Source organism: Mastigoproctus giganteus, chromosome 10 (genome assembly GCF_048544385.1).
Source record: "Mastigoproctus giganteus isolate SK-2022 chromosome 10, ASM4854438v1, whole genome shotgun sequence".
Classification (NCBI taxonomy): Eukaryota; Metazoa; Arthropoda; class Arachnida; order Uropygi; family Thelyphonidae; genus Mastigoproctus; species Mastigoproctus giganteus.
Genome location: NC_143584.1, coordinates 227,841,041 through 227,854,743, shown reverse-complemented (window position 1 = coordinate 227,854,743; position 13,703 = coordinate 227,841,041). Strand labels below are relative to the sequence as shown.

The following is a 13,703-nucleotide window of genomic DNA, read 5'->3' as shown; positions in this document are numbered from 1 at the left end:
GAAATGTATGATATAGCAGAGAAAAGCACACTAGTCAACAAAGTTCCTTAAGCTAGGGAAAAGAGTAGGAAGCCAATAAATCTGTCACATATTGTAAATAACAGTAATGGTATGATAATGCACTAACAATAGAGCAAATATTTAATCTTCATATTTTTTTACTAAATTTCTATACAGGGAACATAATATACCAAAAGATATGGCACACCTTGAACTATATTTTCAACATAGTTCGTAGTGTTGCAGAAGACATCAGAACAACTAACTAACCAAAAACAGAACTACTGCACAAATCTCATTTCATGGCTACCCAACACATAGTTCCTTAAATATCGTGCAGTGATATTTTGGTAAACACTTTTTGAGTACAGTTATAGAAGATTTTAGGCATGTTATTTGATAATCAAATGCACCCTGAAATTTAGCACAATGCACATTTCATAATTTGTTTTCTCCTGCAACACTGAATTTTTCTCTCACTGTAAAACCTATCCATAGTTTTACTAACAGTAGTACATTATGTTGCACTTTCCAGTCTGAAAAACCTGCACTTTTACTCATCTTCAACAACATCCAGAGATCCAGGCAAGAACACATTTCTCTAATTGGTTAACCTCACCAACCTTATTTGACATAAGTTTCTCAGAAATATTGCTTTCTCTGCAGCAGTTACTCAGAAGACATAATGGCAAGAATGAAACTACTCTTCATTCCTGCCATTTTGTCTTCTGAGTAACTGCTACAGAAACCTCATATCTGATTGAGATTTGTGCAGAATTAATATCTACTCAGAAGAATAGTTCATTTTTGAACAGCCTGGAATGTGGGAACAACTGCTATGGTATATCTTTCCCACATCTGGGATTTTCCCCTTCCTATTTTAATAAGTTTACTTCTTTCTCTCCAAATTTTCTTAAAATATCTCTGTAGATGTAATCTATTGTGCTCTTAAAATGTCGGACTATTACTATCCTTTTTTCATTAATAATTTCTGCTGCTTTTTCTTCCATATTAAATAAATCTATTTTATTTGTTTTTTTTTTTTTTTTTTTTTTTTGTAGTCTTCATTGATGCATAGGCAAATTTCATCGCTGAACTTCCCATCTTAAATTTTACCCATAAAAATTCAACAGGATGCTTCCTTGCCAGTTGAACTTTATTGCTAATTGCTGTGCCTTGTGCTGTAGCTTACTTCCAAAATAAATTAGTTTGTAATTATTGTTCAGTTGTAGCTCTACCTGCATTTATCATAGTTCCTCTACTAATTCTACTTCTTTGCTGTATAAGCTTCTAATATGGTTTTCTGAAAAACATAGCCTTGTTGACATAGGTGGTCACTATATTTTATGCATTGCTTTATCTAGCCATAGTGAAAAGGTTTCAGCCTATAATTCATGTAATCTGTTTAGCTTAATCCCATAGTGCCAGCCCATCCTCATTTATTCAATAGTCATATAAGTGGTTGCCAGTTAACAAGTTACATCATGGGAAGGGAAGGGAAGGACCCAGTCAGTTTCCACAAGTGTAGCTAAGGATACACAAGGCCTCTCATTAGATTGGTTGCTCATCTGAGCAACCCCCTTCAGTTATGCAGTGTAATATAATCTGTTATTACAAAATATATTATGATTATATTGGGTCTTACACATTATTAATACGGCTTTAGGGGCCACTTAATTAAAACTCCAAAGTAATTATAATTTCCATTTTATTATACATCTATGTAAAATCTACTTTTACATAGATGTATAATAATTGGAATCTGCTGATAACATCATATTGGATGTTATCAGCAGATTCCAATACTGCAAAAAAGCTTAAAAATGAATGATTGTATATGTGAATGCTTTTTTTTTTTTTATTTGAAGGTCTCTTTTTGATCTTATAAAAAATTATTGATGTTTTAACAGTAAATGTCTTATGAGTAGTCTGCTTGTTATTTTTTTTACTCATAGGGATATCATTACAATTGACAAAGCAACAGGAAAAATTACTAGACTTGGTCGTTCATTTACTCGTGCCAGAGATTATGATGCAATGGGTCCTCAGACAAAATTTGTACAGTGCCCTGAAGGGGAATTACAGAAACGAAAGGAAGTGGTACATACAGTTACTTTGCATGAGATAGATGTTATTAACAGCCGTACACAAGGTTTTCTTGCCTTGTTTTCTGGTAAGTCATGTAATAATTTTTCATGACTATTAATGATTAATGCAATGTTTTGGAGAAATGTATAAATTCAGCTTAGTTTTACCCTTTGTTGATAGAAGTTGCAGACATTTTATAGTTTATTATAGTAAACTCTTGATTAACACATCCCCTCCCTTTTTTTATGTATAAAACTTACATAACTGAATTCTAATTACTGTATGATATATATTTGTCTGTTATTATATAATGTGGTTATAACCTCAAGCAATTTTAGGGTAAAGGCCATTGATCAGTGTATACTGTATACGTGTGTGTATTCATGGTTTGATTTGCATGTTGTGTTGGCTCAAAAACCCAGAATAACTCAAGGGTAGGTAAGGAGTGATTAGCTAATTACAGTTATGAGAAAGCCCCATGCTATGAGAGTTATAAAATGTCATTGTACAAGTATGAGACCATTGGTCACTGCTCAGTATGTTCTTTTATTTTACATGCTTATGTTTATATTTTGAGTTGATTGTTGAATTTCAAAAAGATGATAGTCACTAACTGGGTGGAACCCCAGGGGCAGCTAGGTTTGCAAGCTTGCTCAAAATGTAAATGTACAAGTAGGGCATAACCTCATTTTGATGCAAGAAAGCAAGCTTGTATAACATCATCCAAAAAAAAAAAAAAAAAAAACTGCACTACACACTTCTCTATCCATACCCTCCAAGAATTTGTCTACTTGTTCCTTGAATTTATTCAAATCATCCACTTCCACAACAGATGGAAGCCTATTCCAACGATCAACAACCGATGGCTGAAGACAAACTTCCACACCTTTATCCTGCAACCATCCTTCCTCAACTTAGATTTACGTCCCCTCATGTGTGTGTGTGTGTGTGTGTGTGTGTGTGTAGTCTCAGCAAGAGGAAGAATGCCATTCATATTATATTACATTATTCACTACCACTACCATGTACAGAATGAGGCTGTGCTTGTAGGTAGTTATAATTAAATTGCATACTTTGAAAAACTGTAGACAGAAAAAACACCTACTTAGTTACATAGAGTACTGAAATTTAAAATAGATAATGATGAAGGCTATATGAAAAGGAATGATACAAAAAAAAGAAAGAAGAAGAAAAGAAAAACAAATTAAGTATGTCAAGTGCCACCAAGTGGGACTGAACAATGTGTTGGAGTGAGCAGCTATGTGTTTGAAAATCAAGAATCTACCAATGCTCTAAAGAAGATGAGTTGCATTATTTTTCATCAGATGAAAATAATTAAAATTATTCCAAATGGTGGTTAACATGTTGCATCTTTTTTGATGATGAGAATATTTGTAATAATTTATAATAATACTTTTATTCTCAAAAAACATTTATTGATGATTGTATTTTTAACTGAGTTATTGAAAAATAATAAATGAATATCTGAAGACAGTGCAGATTGCTTTTCTAATTTTTTTCCTCGTTACCATTGCATTTTCCCCACTTACAGTTTGTGTAGGTCTTCTCTTGTATAAAAAGTTTACTCAGCCAGGATGATGCTAAAATTAGAGTAAAATTGAGTTGTACCATGAAAACTGTGGGAATAGAGCTGATATATTTCATTATTTTCTCTATGTACTTGTAAGGAAATCAGGTCGGAGATACACATACATCAAAACAGCTTTTGTAGTAAACAACATTTTCTCAAAAGTTTTGAGAAAAACTGGAGTCTTAAACCATACATTTTGGAAATGCTATTTCCTCTTGTCATCAAGTATGATGACAAGAGGAAATGTGTTCCCGGTGCCAACAGTAAGTGTATGTCAGCCTGCTTTGTTTGCAGATAATAAAGCACTCAAACCTATGTTGGTATAATTATGTTTATTTCTGAATTGGAAATATGTACATAAAGAAGTCAAACATTTTGTGGTATTTTCTTATCACTTCTTCGGTGACTGATTTATTTTAATATAAATACATGTTCAAAGATCCATTCAAATGTATGCACATTTTTTCTCTATATTTCTTTCTTAAAGTGGCTAATATTTCTTATTTTAATTGTAATTGTATGTTTTATACAGGTGATACAGGAGAAATTAAAGGAGAGGTTAGAGAACAGATAAATTCAAAAGTAGCAGAGTGGCGAGAAGAAGGAAAAGCAGAAATTGTACCAGGTGTTCTCTTTATTGATGAAGTCCACATGTTAGATATAGAATGCTTTTCTTTTTTAAATCGTGCAATGGAAAGTGATCTCGCTCCAGTTCTCATTATGGCTACTAATCGAGGCATAACACGTATTAGGGGCACTAATTATCAAAGTCCTCATGGAATACCAATTGATCTTCTAGACAGACTTGTAATCATTTCTACATCTCCATACGAAGAAAAAGAGATCAAGCAAATACTGAAAATAAGGTAGCAATAAATTTATAAATTGTAATTATTTATTTATGCCACCAGTACAATAAAATGTTCTAAATTTATATGTGTTACATATACAAGGTCGGTCCTTAAGTGTTGCCTGTTAAGTGATAAGATTTTTGTAATTGAATTAGCTTCCCAAAATTTTATGCAAGGTGTAGCAATAAAGTTCTTGGATTGGTGCAATAAAAAGAACACAAAGTGACACAGCTCAAAAATGGCTTTAGTTTTATTCAAAATAATTACCACCTGATTGAATGCACTTATTGCACCATTCTAAAAATTTCTGAAAATAGTCAGCAAAGGCATTGAAAGGGATGATGTTGAGTTCAGTGGTTATGTTTTTTCTTTATTCCTTTAACTTCCTGAAATCTCTTTCCTTTCAGGGCAGTTTTCACCTTGGGAAAAAGGAAGAATTCTGCTGGTGCTAGAACGGGAGAGTAGGGTGGATGGTTGATCTGTACAAAGCCATATTAGTATTAGTAATGGCTGCATGGTGCAAGAAAGCCTATACTAATAATTAATAAAAGAAAAGGAAATTAAACCTATCATCCTATGCGTTTCCCTCACCTAAAGGTACTATCCAGATGACCTTTGAATTTCTTCAAACTGTCAGCCTCTACCACCCATGTAGGCAACTTATTCCAGTAATTTATAACTCTGACTAAAATAAAACTTCCTGCAGTCCAATATAAACATCTCCCCCCCCCGTAACTTGAATTTATGTCCCCTAGTTCTAGCATCATTTATAATCTTGAAAATTTCGTCTTCATTCATTTCACTGATGTCTCTCCAGAGCCTTAAACACCTCAATCAAATCTCCTCTAAGGTGTCTAGTTTCCAAACTCTGCAACCCTCATATTCGAAGTCTTTCTTCATAAGGACGCCCTTTTGCCGATCTCACCAGGCAAGTTACCCGTCTTTGCGCCCTTTCAAAAAGCTCGATATCTTTCTGTAGATGCGGTCTCCATACTTGAACACAATATTCCAAGTGTGGTCTAACAAAAGCCTTATATAATGGGAATATCACGTCCCTATCTCTACTTGCAAAAGTTCAATAGATCATCGATAGGACACTATGTGCCTTCCTTGCAACCTGTTTACAATGCTCAGAGAATTTCATGCCTGACTGTATCGTAACACCCAAGTGAATAAGTTATTTTGGGATTACTGTTTCCCAGGTGTAATACCTTACACTTTGTTGATTAAAGCATAGCTGCCACTTTTCTGACCATTCCTGAATCTAGGTCACAGTGACATTAACTACTCTACCAATTTTAACATCATCTGCAAATTTAGGCATCACGCCCTCTTTACCTTCATCAATGTCGTTTATGAAAATTAAAAACAACAGTGGTCCTAATACTGATCCTTGGGGAACCCCACTTCTTACATCAACCCAATCTGAGGAATAGCCATTTATCACAACCCTCTGCCTCCTGCCCTGAAGCCATCCCGATATCCATCTAAGCATTTTCCCGGTGATTCCAATCTGTTCCAGCTTATAAAGCAACCGTTCATGTGGGACTGAGTCAAAAGCTTTGCTGAAATCTAAATAAACAATGTCGAAATTATTCCCTAAATCTAGCTCATGAGTGACCCTTTCAAAATAGCGAACCAGATTTGTTAAACATGATTTTCCCTTTACAAAACCATGCTGAGTATCCTTGAGAATTTCAATTCTATCGAAATGATCCTGAATTCCACCCTTGATCATTGCCTCCACGATTTTTCCTACCACTGAAGTCAGACTGACAGGTCGATAATTTCCCACTTCACTCTTAGAACCTCCCTTATGTATGGGAGATACATTGGCACTTTTCCAATCCAACGGAATCTCCCCAGAATCTGGTGATGCTCGCATAATTAGCCTCATTGGTTAAGTGCACTCACTTACCGCCTCCCTTAAGATTATAGGGTAAAAAATAGGGTGTATTCCATTAACTCCAGGAGTCTTACTGGCCTGTAGGCTCAAAAGTTTTTTCATTAAATAATCTTGCAAAATGTTTCATCAGAAATGTCTTTGCAACAAGTGCAGAATGCGTGGGGCCATTGTTGTGCACAAGAACCAGCTGTGTTTCTCTCGAAATTGTGGCACCATGTGGGAAATACAGTCAGTCCTCGTGTAGCATGATAGTTGTGTTCCTAGAAACCCTTGTGCAATGCAAAATCTTGCAATATAAACAACAGGCCCTATGGGAAAAATAGGGTTAGGTGCCGACCACCCAAGATTGAACACACATTTGTAACCAAAACATTACCAAAGACAATAAATAATCATAAAAAAATACTTACGTATTTTATAACGACTATTACATAATAAAATATTGCTAATGCTTTTGCTTCTATCGTAAGCAAACTTGTTTTTTGTTTGATTTTCTATCCAAACAGATGACAGCCGTTCCATCTCTTCCAATTCTTTGTGTCTTAATCTAATGGATTTTAATTACACTTTGAGTTGTTCCTGCTATCAAAGTTGTTTTTATTTTCTCTGCATTCTTTGTAATTCTCGGCGTTGCCTCATTTAGGTCTGTAGCACGTACAATATTACATGGTCTTTCATTTCGCTCAAAGCGTTTCACAATTTCATATTTTTTCTCTATTGACAGAGGCGGACTGGCCATAAGCCTTACCGGGGAAACCCCGGTGGGCCGGAGGCCAGTGTGATTTTGGCCATAAACCATAGTATGAGGCCACTATAAATTTTCCCGGGTAAGAATTTTTGACTCAGTCCGCCTCTGTTTATCGATATTGCTTTTCTTTTTCTCTCTGAATCTGCAGTGTCTTCACCAGGATGCTTCCTTTTCACACCTTTTAAGTATTATACTCATTTTTAGGGAATAAAGCACAATTACAAACCGAGGAGGCCCGCTTGATACACATAAACAAAGCTGCGTGCATGTAGCAACTGAATAAACAACACCGTAAAGGCAGTGATACACTATTAACACCTAACATTTTACTAAAGCACATTTCTAGGGGTAACTGCCATAAAACAATAAAAACAATTTCCAGGTGCGTTTCTGCTAGTGGAATCTGTTATAAACTGGTAGTAAACTCGATCTAATTGCATTTGCGATAATACCGATAGCTGGTGTGTGGGTTTTTACCTTATTATGGTGAAATGTGTTTCCCCTTCACTGATATAAAACACATAAATACATTTTCAGAATCTTCTCTTCATTCCTATCGTGTTGCGTTTGGTTGAGGTGATTCTGCGTTCGACTGCCATTTCTTGTAAACACAAAGGCAAATCATGCATAAGCGAATTCGGTTCGTGTTATATAAGATGTCTTTCCTATATTTATAAATCGTGTATGATCGAATTTGTGTAATGTAAACACGTGTTATACGAGGACTGACTGTATGCTTTAATAGTCTTTGAAGGACCTGTATATTAGAATATAGCATTGACTGTCTTCCCTTCCGGTACAGCTTCCTTGTGAATCACTCCCTGTTTGTTGAAAAACATGATCAGTTGTCTTGATTCTGGGCTTCTGTAAGCAAACCTTTTTTAGGTCTTGGTGATGATTTTGAAGTCTACTGCATGCTTTGGCGCTTCATCTCTGACCTCACTTCTGTTTTTGAATCACTTACACCATTCAAACACACTGCTACAACTTAATGTCTCATCACCATAAATAGTTTATAGCATTTCATATGTTTCTGTTGAAAATTTTCCCAATTTAAAGCAAAATTTCATATTCATTTGTTGCTCTATTGCAAAATCGTGACACAGAATGTTAACACTATTAATGAACCTGGTTGTTACTTTCAACCTGTCAGCCTACTGGACAATCTATGTACTACCATCTTGGAAGAAATTTGAACTCTAACATAAAATTTGAAAATAAACTTCCATTTATTTTCAAACTCATTGACATGACCAGCGGCAGCCCCCAAGGCAGAATGCGCTGGTCCCAAAGGAACTAGTAGTTGTTGGTGACTCTATTGTCAGGGAAACAGGAAACATGCTTTGTAAAAAGGATAGGTGGAACAGGACCAGGGTATGTCGGCCAGGGGCAAAGGTTGATGACGTTGTAGAGCGGATATCATCTTTTAAGGGCACAAAAGGTGATATAGTTGTACACGTTGGCACTAATGATATTAAGAGTAGGAGACCGGTGGAATTACTTAGCAAGTACAGGTCACTGTTGAAAAAAAGCCGTGAATTAGGGTTGAATTTGAAAGTGTCTGCAATTCTGCCCAAGCACGATAGGAGGGAGTATATGATGAGAGACTTGTCGATCAATTCGGCCCTGGAAGGATTGTGCAAGGCTCAAGGGGTAGAATTTTTTTCAGCCTGGTCTGTACTTGTTAACAGGAGAGACTGCTTCTACAGGGATGGGATACACTTAAATAGAAAGGGTGCAAGAATGTTTGCTGATGCTATCGAGGCAGTGTTAGGTGGGTCGGAAAACTGCTAGATTGGGGGGATACAAGGACTAATAGATTAACAGTAGCCACTGGCAAGGAGAAAGTGATTCTTGCACTGCTTCTATTGGAATGAGCCACAGCCTGGAAAATAAGATGCAGGATATTTCAGAGACTGCTGGGAATCATTGGGGTACAAATAAACACATAGGTTGTGTTAGAGTAGCTAAGAAAAAGAACAGGTGCATGTATACTTGCGTGTACACCAATGCTAGGAGTTTAGTAAATAAATTTGATGAATTTGAGGTATTGCTCAAAACATCAAAGGCAGATATTGTTGGGATTTCAGAGACATGGTGTCACACAGATATAAGGAATGCAGAACTGGAATTTGGGGAGTACAATGTCTACAGAAAGGATAGACAGGGTAGGAAGGGAGGGGGGTTATGCTATTAGTTAAGAAATACATAAAATCCAAGAAAGTGAAGCCAGTCGACATTGCTGGACAGTGCAGTGTCGAGTCAGTTTGGTGTGACATAAGCATTGGGAGATCAAAATTGAGAGTAGGAGTGTGCTATAGGCCTAATGACTCTGATGAGTATAATAAGAAACTGTACGGGGAAATAGAGTGGGCCAGTAAATCAGAGAGTCTTATAATGGGGGATTTTAATTTCCCAGATATTGACTGGAATTTAGGGGCGGGTCACTCACATACTAGCAAGGCTTTTGTGGATTTATTGGATGATTGTTTTCTACATCAGCATGTTCGGGAGGCAACTAGAGGGAGTAATACTCTTGATTTGATTATCAGTAGTGATTCTTCGTCATTAAGAAACTGCAGGTAAATGAACCACTAGGTGGCAGTGATCACAGTGTGCTGAAGTGGGATTTACTCAAAGAGGTAACTACCATTAGGGGTAAAGGGAAGGGTTATTGCTTTCGTAAAGGCGACTACGATGGACTGAGACAGTATTTAAATTCTATACAGTGGGACCAACTGATGATGTTACCAACAGCAAATTCAAAATGGGAAGCATTCAAAGAACTTATCTTGGAAGCTACTAGGCTTTACATACCAACTAAGAAATATTGTTCAAGGTTTAGGCCTAAGTGGATGTCAGATGAACTAATGAGACATATGGCAGAGAAGACAAATGCATGGGATACATACAAATTAACACGTGACACAGAAGCCTATGATAGATACAAGTTGATCAGTAACCAAGTTACAAAGGAGGTTAGGCTGGCGAAGGCAGATTACGAGAAATCTTTGGCAAGGGATGCAAAGAAAAACAGCAAAGAGTTCTTTACTTATGTAAACTCTAGAAGGAAGGGGATGAATCAGATTGGTCGGTCCGCTTGATATCGATGGGTCAACTGTTGATGACCCTGCTCAGGTAGCTAACAAACTAAATGAATATTTTGCATCGACATTCACACATGAGGAGTTATTCAGCGAGGGGAATGCCAGAGGTGTATTCAACTCTGGCAGTAAGCTAGAGAATCTTGTAATAACTGAGAGTAAAGTGGAGGAGAAATTGTTGAAGATAAATACAAGAAAGGCACCTGGGGTGGATGGGATCTATCCAGTTATATTAAAGGAGGCAGCAAAGGAAGTAAGCAAACCCTTAGCCATAATTATGAGAGCCTCTTTGACTCAGGGGAAGTACCCATGGACTGGAGATGTGCAAATGTGACCCCAATTCACAAAGGAGGATCAAAGGGCGACACAAGTAATTATAGACCTGTTAGTTTAACTTCTGTTCCCGGAAAATTAATGGAGGCACTGGTTAAAGAAGCACTGCAGGATCATCTAGACTTCAGTTATAGCTCAGACACAGTATGGTTTTGTTAAGGGGAAGTCTTGCCTGACCAATTTGATTGGATACTATGATGCAGTCACAAAAGAACTGGATGCAGGGAATAACTTTGATATTATATACTTGGATCTTAGAAAGGCTTTTGATACTGTTGCACATGGAAGACTGCTGCACAAATTGGAGCAGTGTGGCATTGGAGGCAAATTGCTGCTATGGATAAAGGGGTGATTGAGGGGGAGAAGACAGAGAGTGGTAATCAATGGACACTGCTCATCGTGGACTAATGTTATTAGTGGAGTCCCTCAGGGTTCAGTATTGGGTCCATTATTGTTTTCTGTATTTATAAATGATATTGATGATGGTATATCAAGCTTAATGTCCAAGTTTGCAGACGATACGAAGGTTGGCAGGGTTGTCAAGGACACTGCTGACACTATGCTACTGCAACAGGATCTGGAAAGGTGAGCAGATGGGCTGAGAGGTGGCAAATGAAGTTTAACATTGACAAATGTCAAGTACTACACATGGGAAACAGCAACCCCAGAGCAACGTATCAACTCTGTGGTACTACACCGACAGTGGTAGAGAATGAAAGGGACTTGGGGGTGGTTGTGCAGGCAGATATGAAGTTCTCTGAGCAGTGCAGACAGGCTGCAAGAGTAGCTCATGGTGAATTGTCGATGATATATAGGAATTTTTCTAGCAGGGATAAGGACGTGATTATCCCCTTGTATAAGGCAATGGTCAGACCACACCTAGAGTACTGTATACAGGTCTGGAGGCCTCATTTCAAGAAGGATGTAGCGATGCTGGAACGAGTACAGAGAAGGGCAACAAGATTAGTGAATGTAACAAAGGGGTGCTCTTACGAAGAAAGGCTTAAGTTTTGCAAATTACAGTGTTTGGAGACTAGGCACTGGCGAGGTAATCTGATAGAGGTGTATAAAGCCTTGAATGGTTTGAGCATGCTCAATGCTGATGGGATTCTTCCTCTTGCTCAGAATAATCACCTGAGAGGGCATAAATTCAAATTGAGAAAGGACAGATGTAGGATAGACGTGAGGAAATTTGCCTTTAGGCAGCCGGTGGTTGGTTGGTGGAATAGACTTCCATCCCTTGTCGTGGAAGTTGATAGCCTAAATAAGTTTAAGGCTCAGCTGGACAGGTATTTCGAATGAACAGAGGGGTGAAGTGGAAGTGGTTATTTTTTATTTATTTATTTATTTTTTTTTTTTTATTTATTTTTTTTTTTTTTGGCTGATGCTGCATAAGCTTGCTTTCTTGCATCAAATGCCTCTACTAATGCTAATGCTAATAACAGCACCAGTCTGGGAACTTTATTGCCACACCTCATATACTGCTATTATAGATATTAAGACATATATTTAGTATATTATAGATCTGAAGTTATGAACAGTAACTGATGTCCATTTCTACCAACAATCAGTGATAGAGTTCCTTTTCAAGTCAGGAGGAAACTCGGCTGTCCAGATTCATGAAAAATTGGGTAAAACATATCAACAAGATCTATGTAAGCAATGTTCATAGGTGCCTTGCTTGTTTCAGAGGAATCACTGACATTTATGACCAGCCAAGGAATGGAAGGCCAAAGTCTACTTGCAAAAAGACAGAACATTAATCACATATGCAATGCAGCAAGCACTAGGGTCTCCAAAGAGAAGTGTATTTTAGAAACATTGGATTATAGGAAAATATTCTGCAAATGGATATCGTAGAAATTCTCCAGGCAGGTGATCTGCAATGACCTGTTTCAAGAGTGCAATAACTTTGATGAGTTTTTGTTCAAAGGCCTGATAACAGACGATAAATCTGAATCTTCCATTACGACCTTTATTCTGAATGTCAGTCTATGGAATGAACACATCTGTCATCTCCAGTGAAGAAAAAACATCAAATTGCCATATATCACAAGAAATTATGGCCAAAATGTTTTGGAATGGAGAAGGCCCACTTTTGGTTGATTTTTTTAGATATGTACAGAAGAATTAAAAGAAATAGTTTGGAGCTAGGTTTCTTGAATAGAAGATTAATACCCTCTATATCACTGAGGGTTCTCAACCTAAGCAGTCTCAAACAGCAGTGCTAAATAAAAAGCTTAACTGCTCCCTAAAAACTTCTTCATGCGTGAATGTAGATGCATAATACAGTGGATTCCAGTTATTTGGGCCACCGGTTAATCGGGGCAGCCGTTTATTTGGCGAAAAGCTTAAAAAACAGAAACCAATCGAGAAAATAGCCAGGGTTTACTTCGCTTAATTGGGACAACATGATGTTTAATCGGGACAGGAGACTGCAGCACTGGAGATTACCTTACGATTGTCTCCGACGGTACCATGTGGTTCGGTCGAAATTCTGGTGGTCACAGCCATAAAACAATAAAAACAATTAGCAGTCACCTGTTTATTGGGCTTTTCTGTTAGTGAAATCTATCATAAACGGACAGTAAACTCGATCTTACTGAATTTGCGATAATACCGACAGCTATAATCGTATAAAAAAATTAATTTTCAGAATCTTCTCTTCATTCCTATTTTTAAAGCTTTGTAACTTGTTACTCCGCTCTCACTTGTGCGTATTGTGTTACTTGCAATTTGTGTGTGCCGAATTCTTTGTTATTGATTGCTTATCTTTTTACTGTTTTAAATTTTAACCCCCACCCACAAATGTCAGTGAACAGAAATGTCAACTAGTTCGTATGTACTTATTACAGTACATATTAATTATTCCGATTATCACGTATATTCTTCCGATTTTCACGTATCATTTAATTTTTTAATTGGTAAGGTAATAAAGAGTAAATTTGTGCTTAATATATCTTTGCTTTTATAGCCTGTGGATAATATTCCTCCTGTTTTTTGCTAATTAGAATCACTGTTTAATAGAATTAAAATTCAATTCACAAATGTGATTACGATGACCAGCGCTTACTGCACATCG

At 36.9% G+C, this 13,703-nt stretch overlaps 1 protein-coding gene across 2 annotated transcripts in view; it reads left to right on the top strand.

Moving 5' to 3' along the window:
- rept (RuvB-like helicase 2 rept) overlaps window positions 1-13,703 on the top strand; it is a 120,376-nt gene that overhangs the window by 75,342 nt on the left and 31,331 nt on the right. For both annotated transcript variants that reach the window (XR_016547576.1, XM_090383890.1), the window contains exons 7-8: window positions 1,956-2,173; window positions 4,212-4,545. Coding sequence is in view for 1 of the 2 variants with exons in the window: in XM_090383890.1 (XP_090240016.1) it covers window positions 1,956-2,173; window positions 4,212-4,545 (552 nt within the window). In the remaining variant the exon portion in view is untranslated. The remainder of the gene's footprint in view (window positions 1-1,955; window positions 2,174-4,211; window positions 4,546-13,703) is intronic.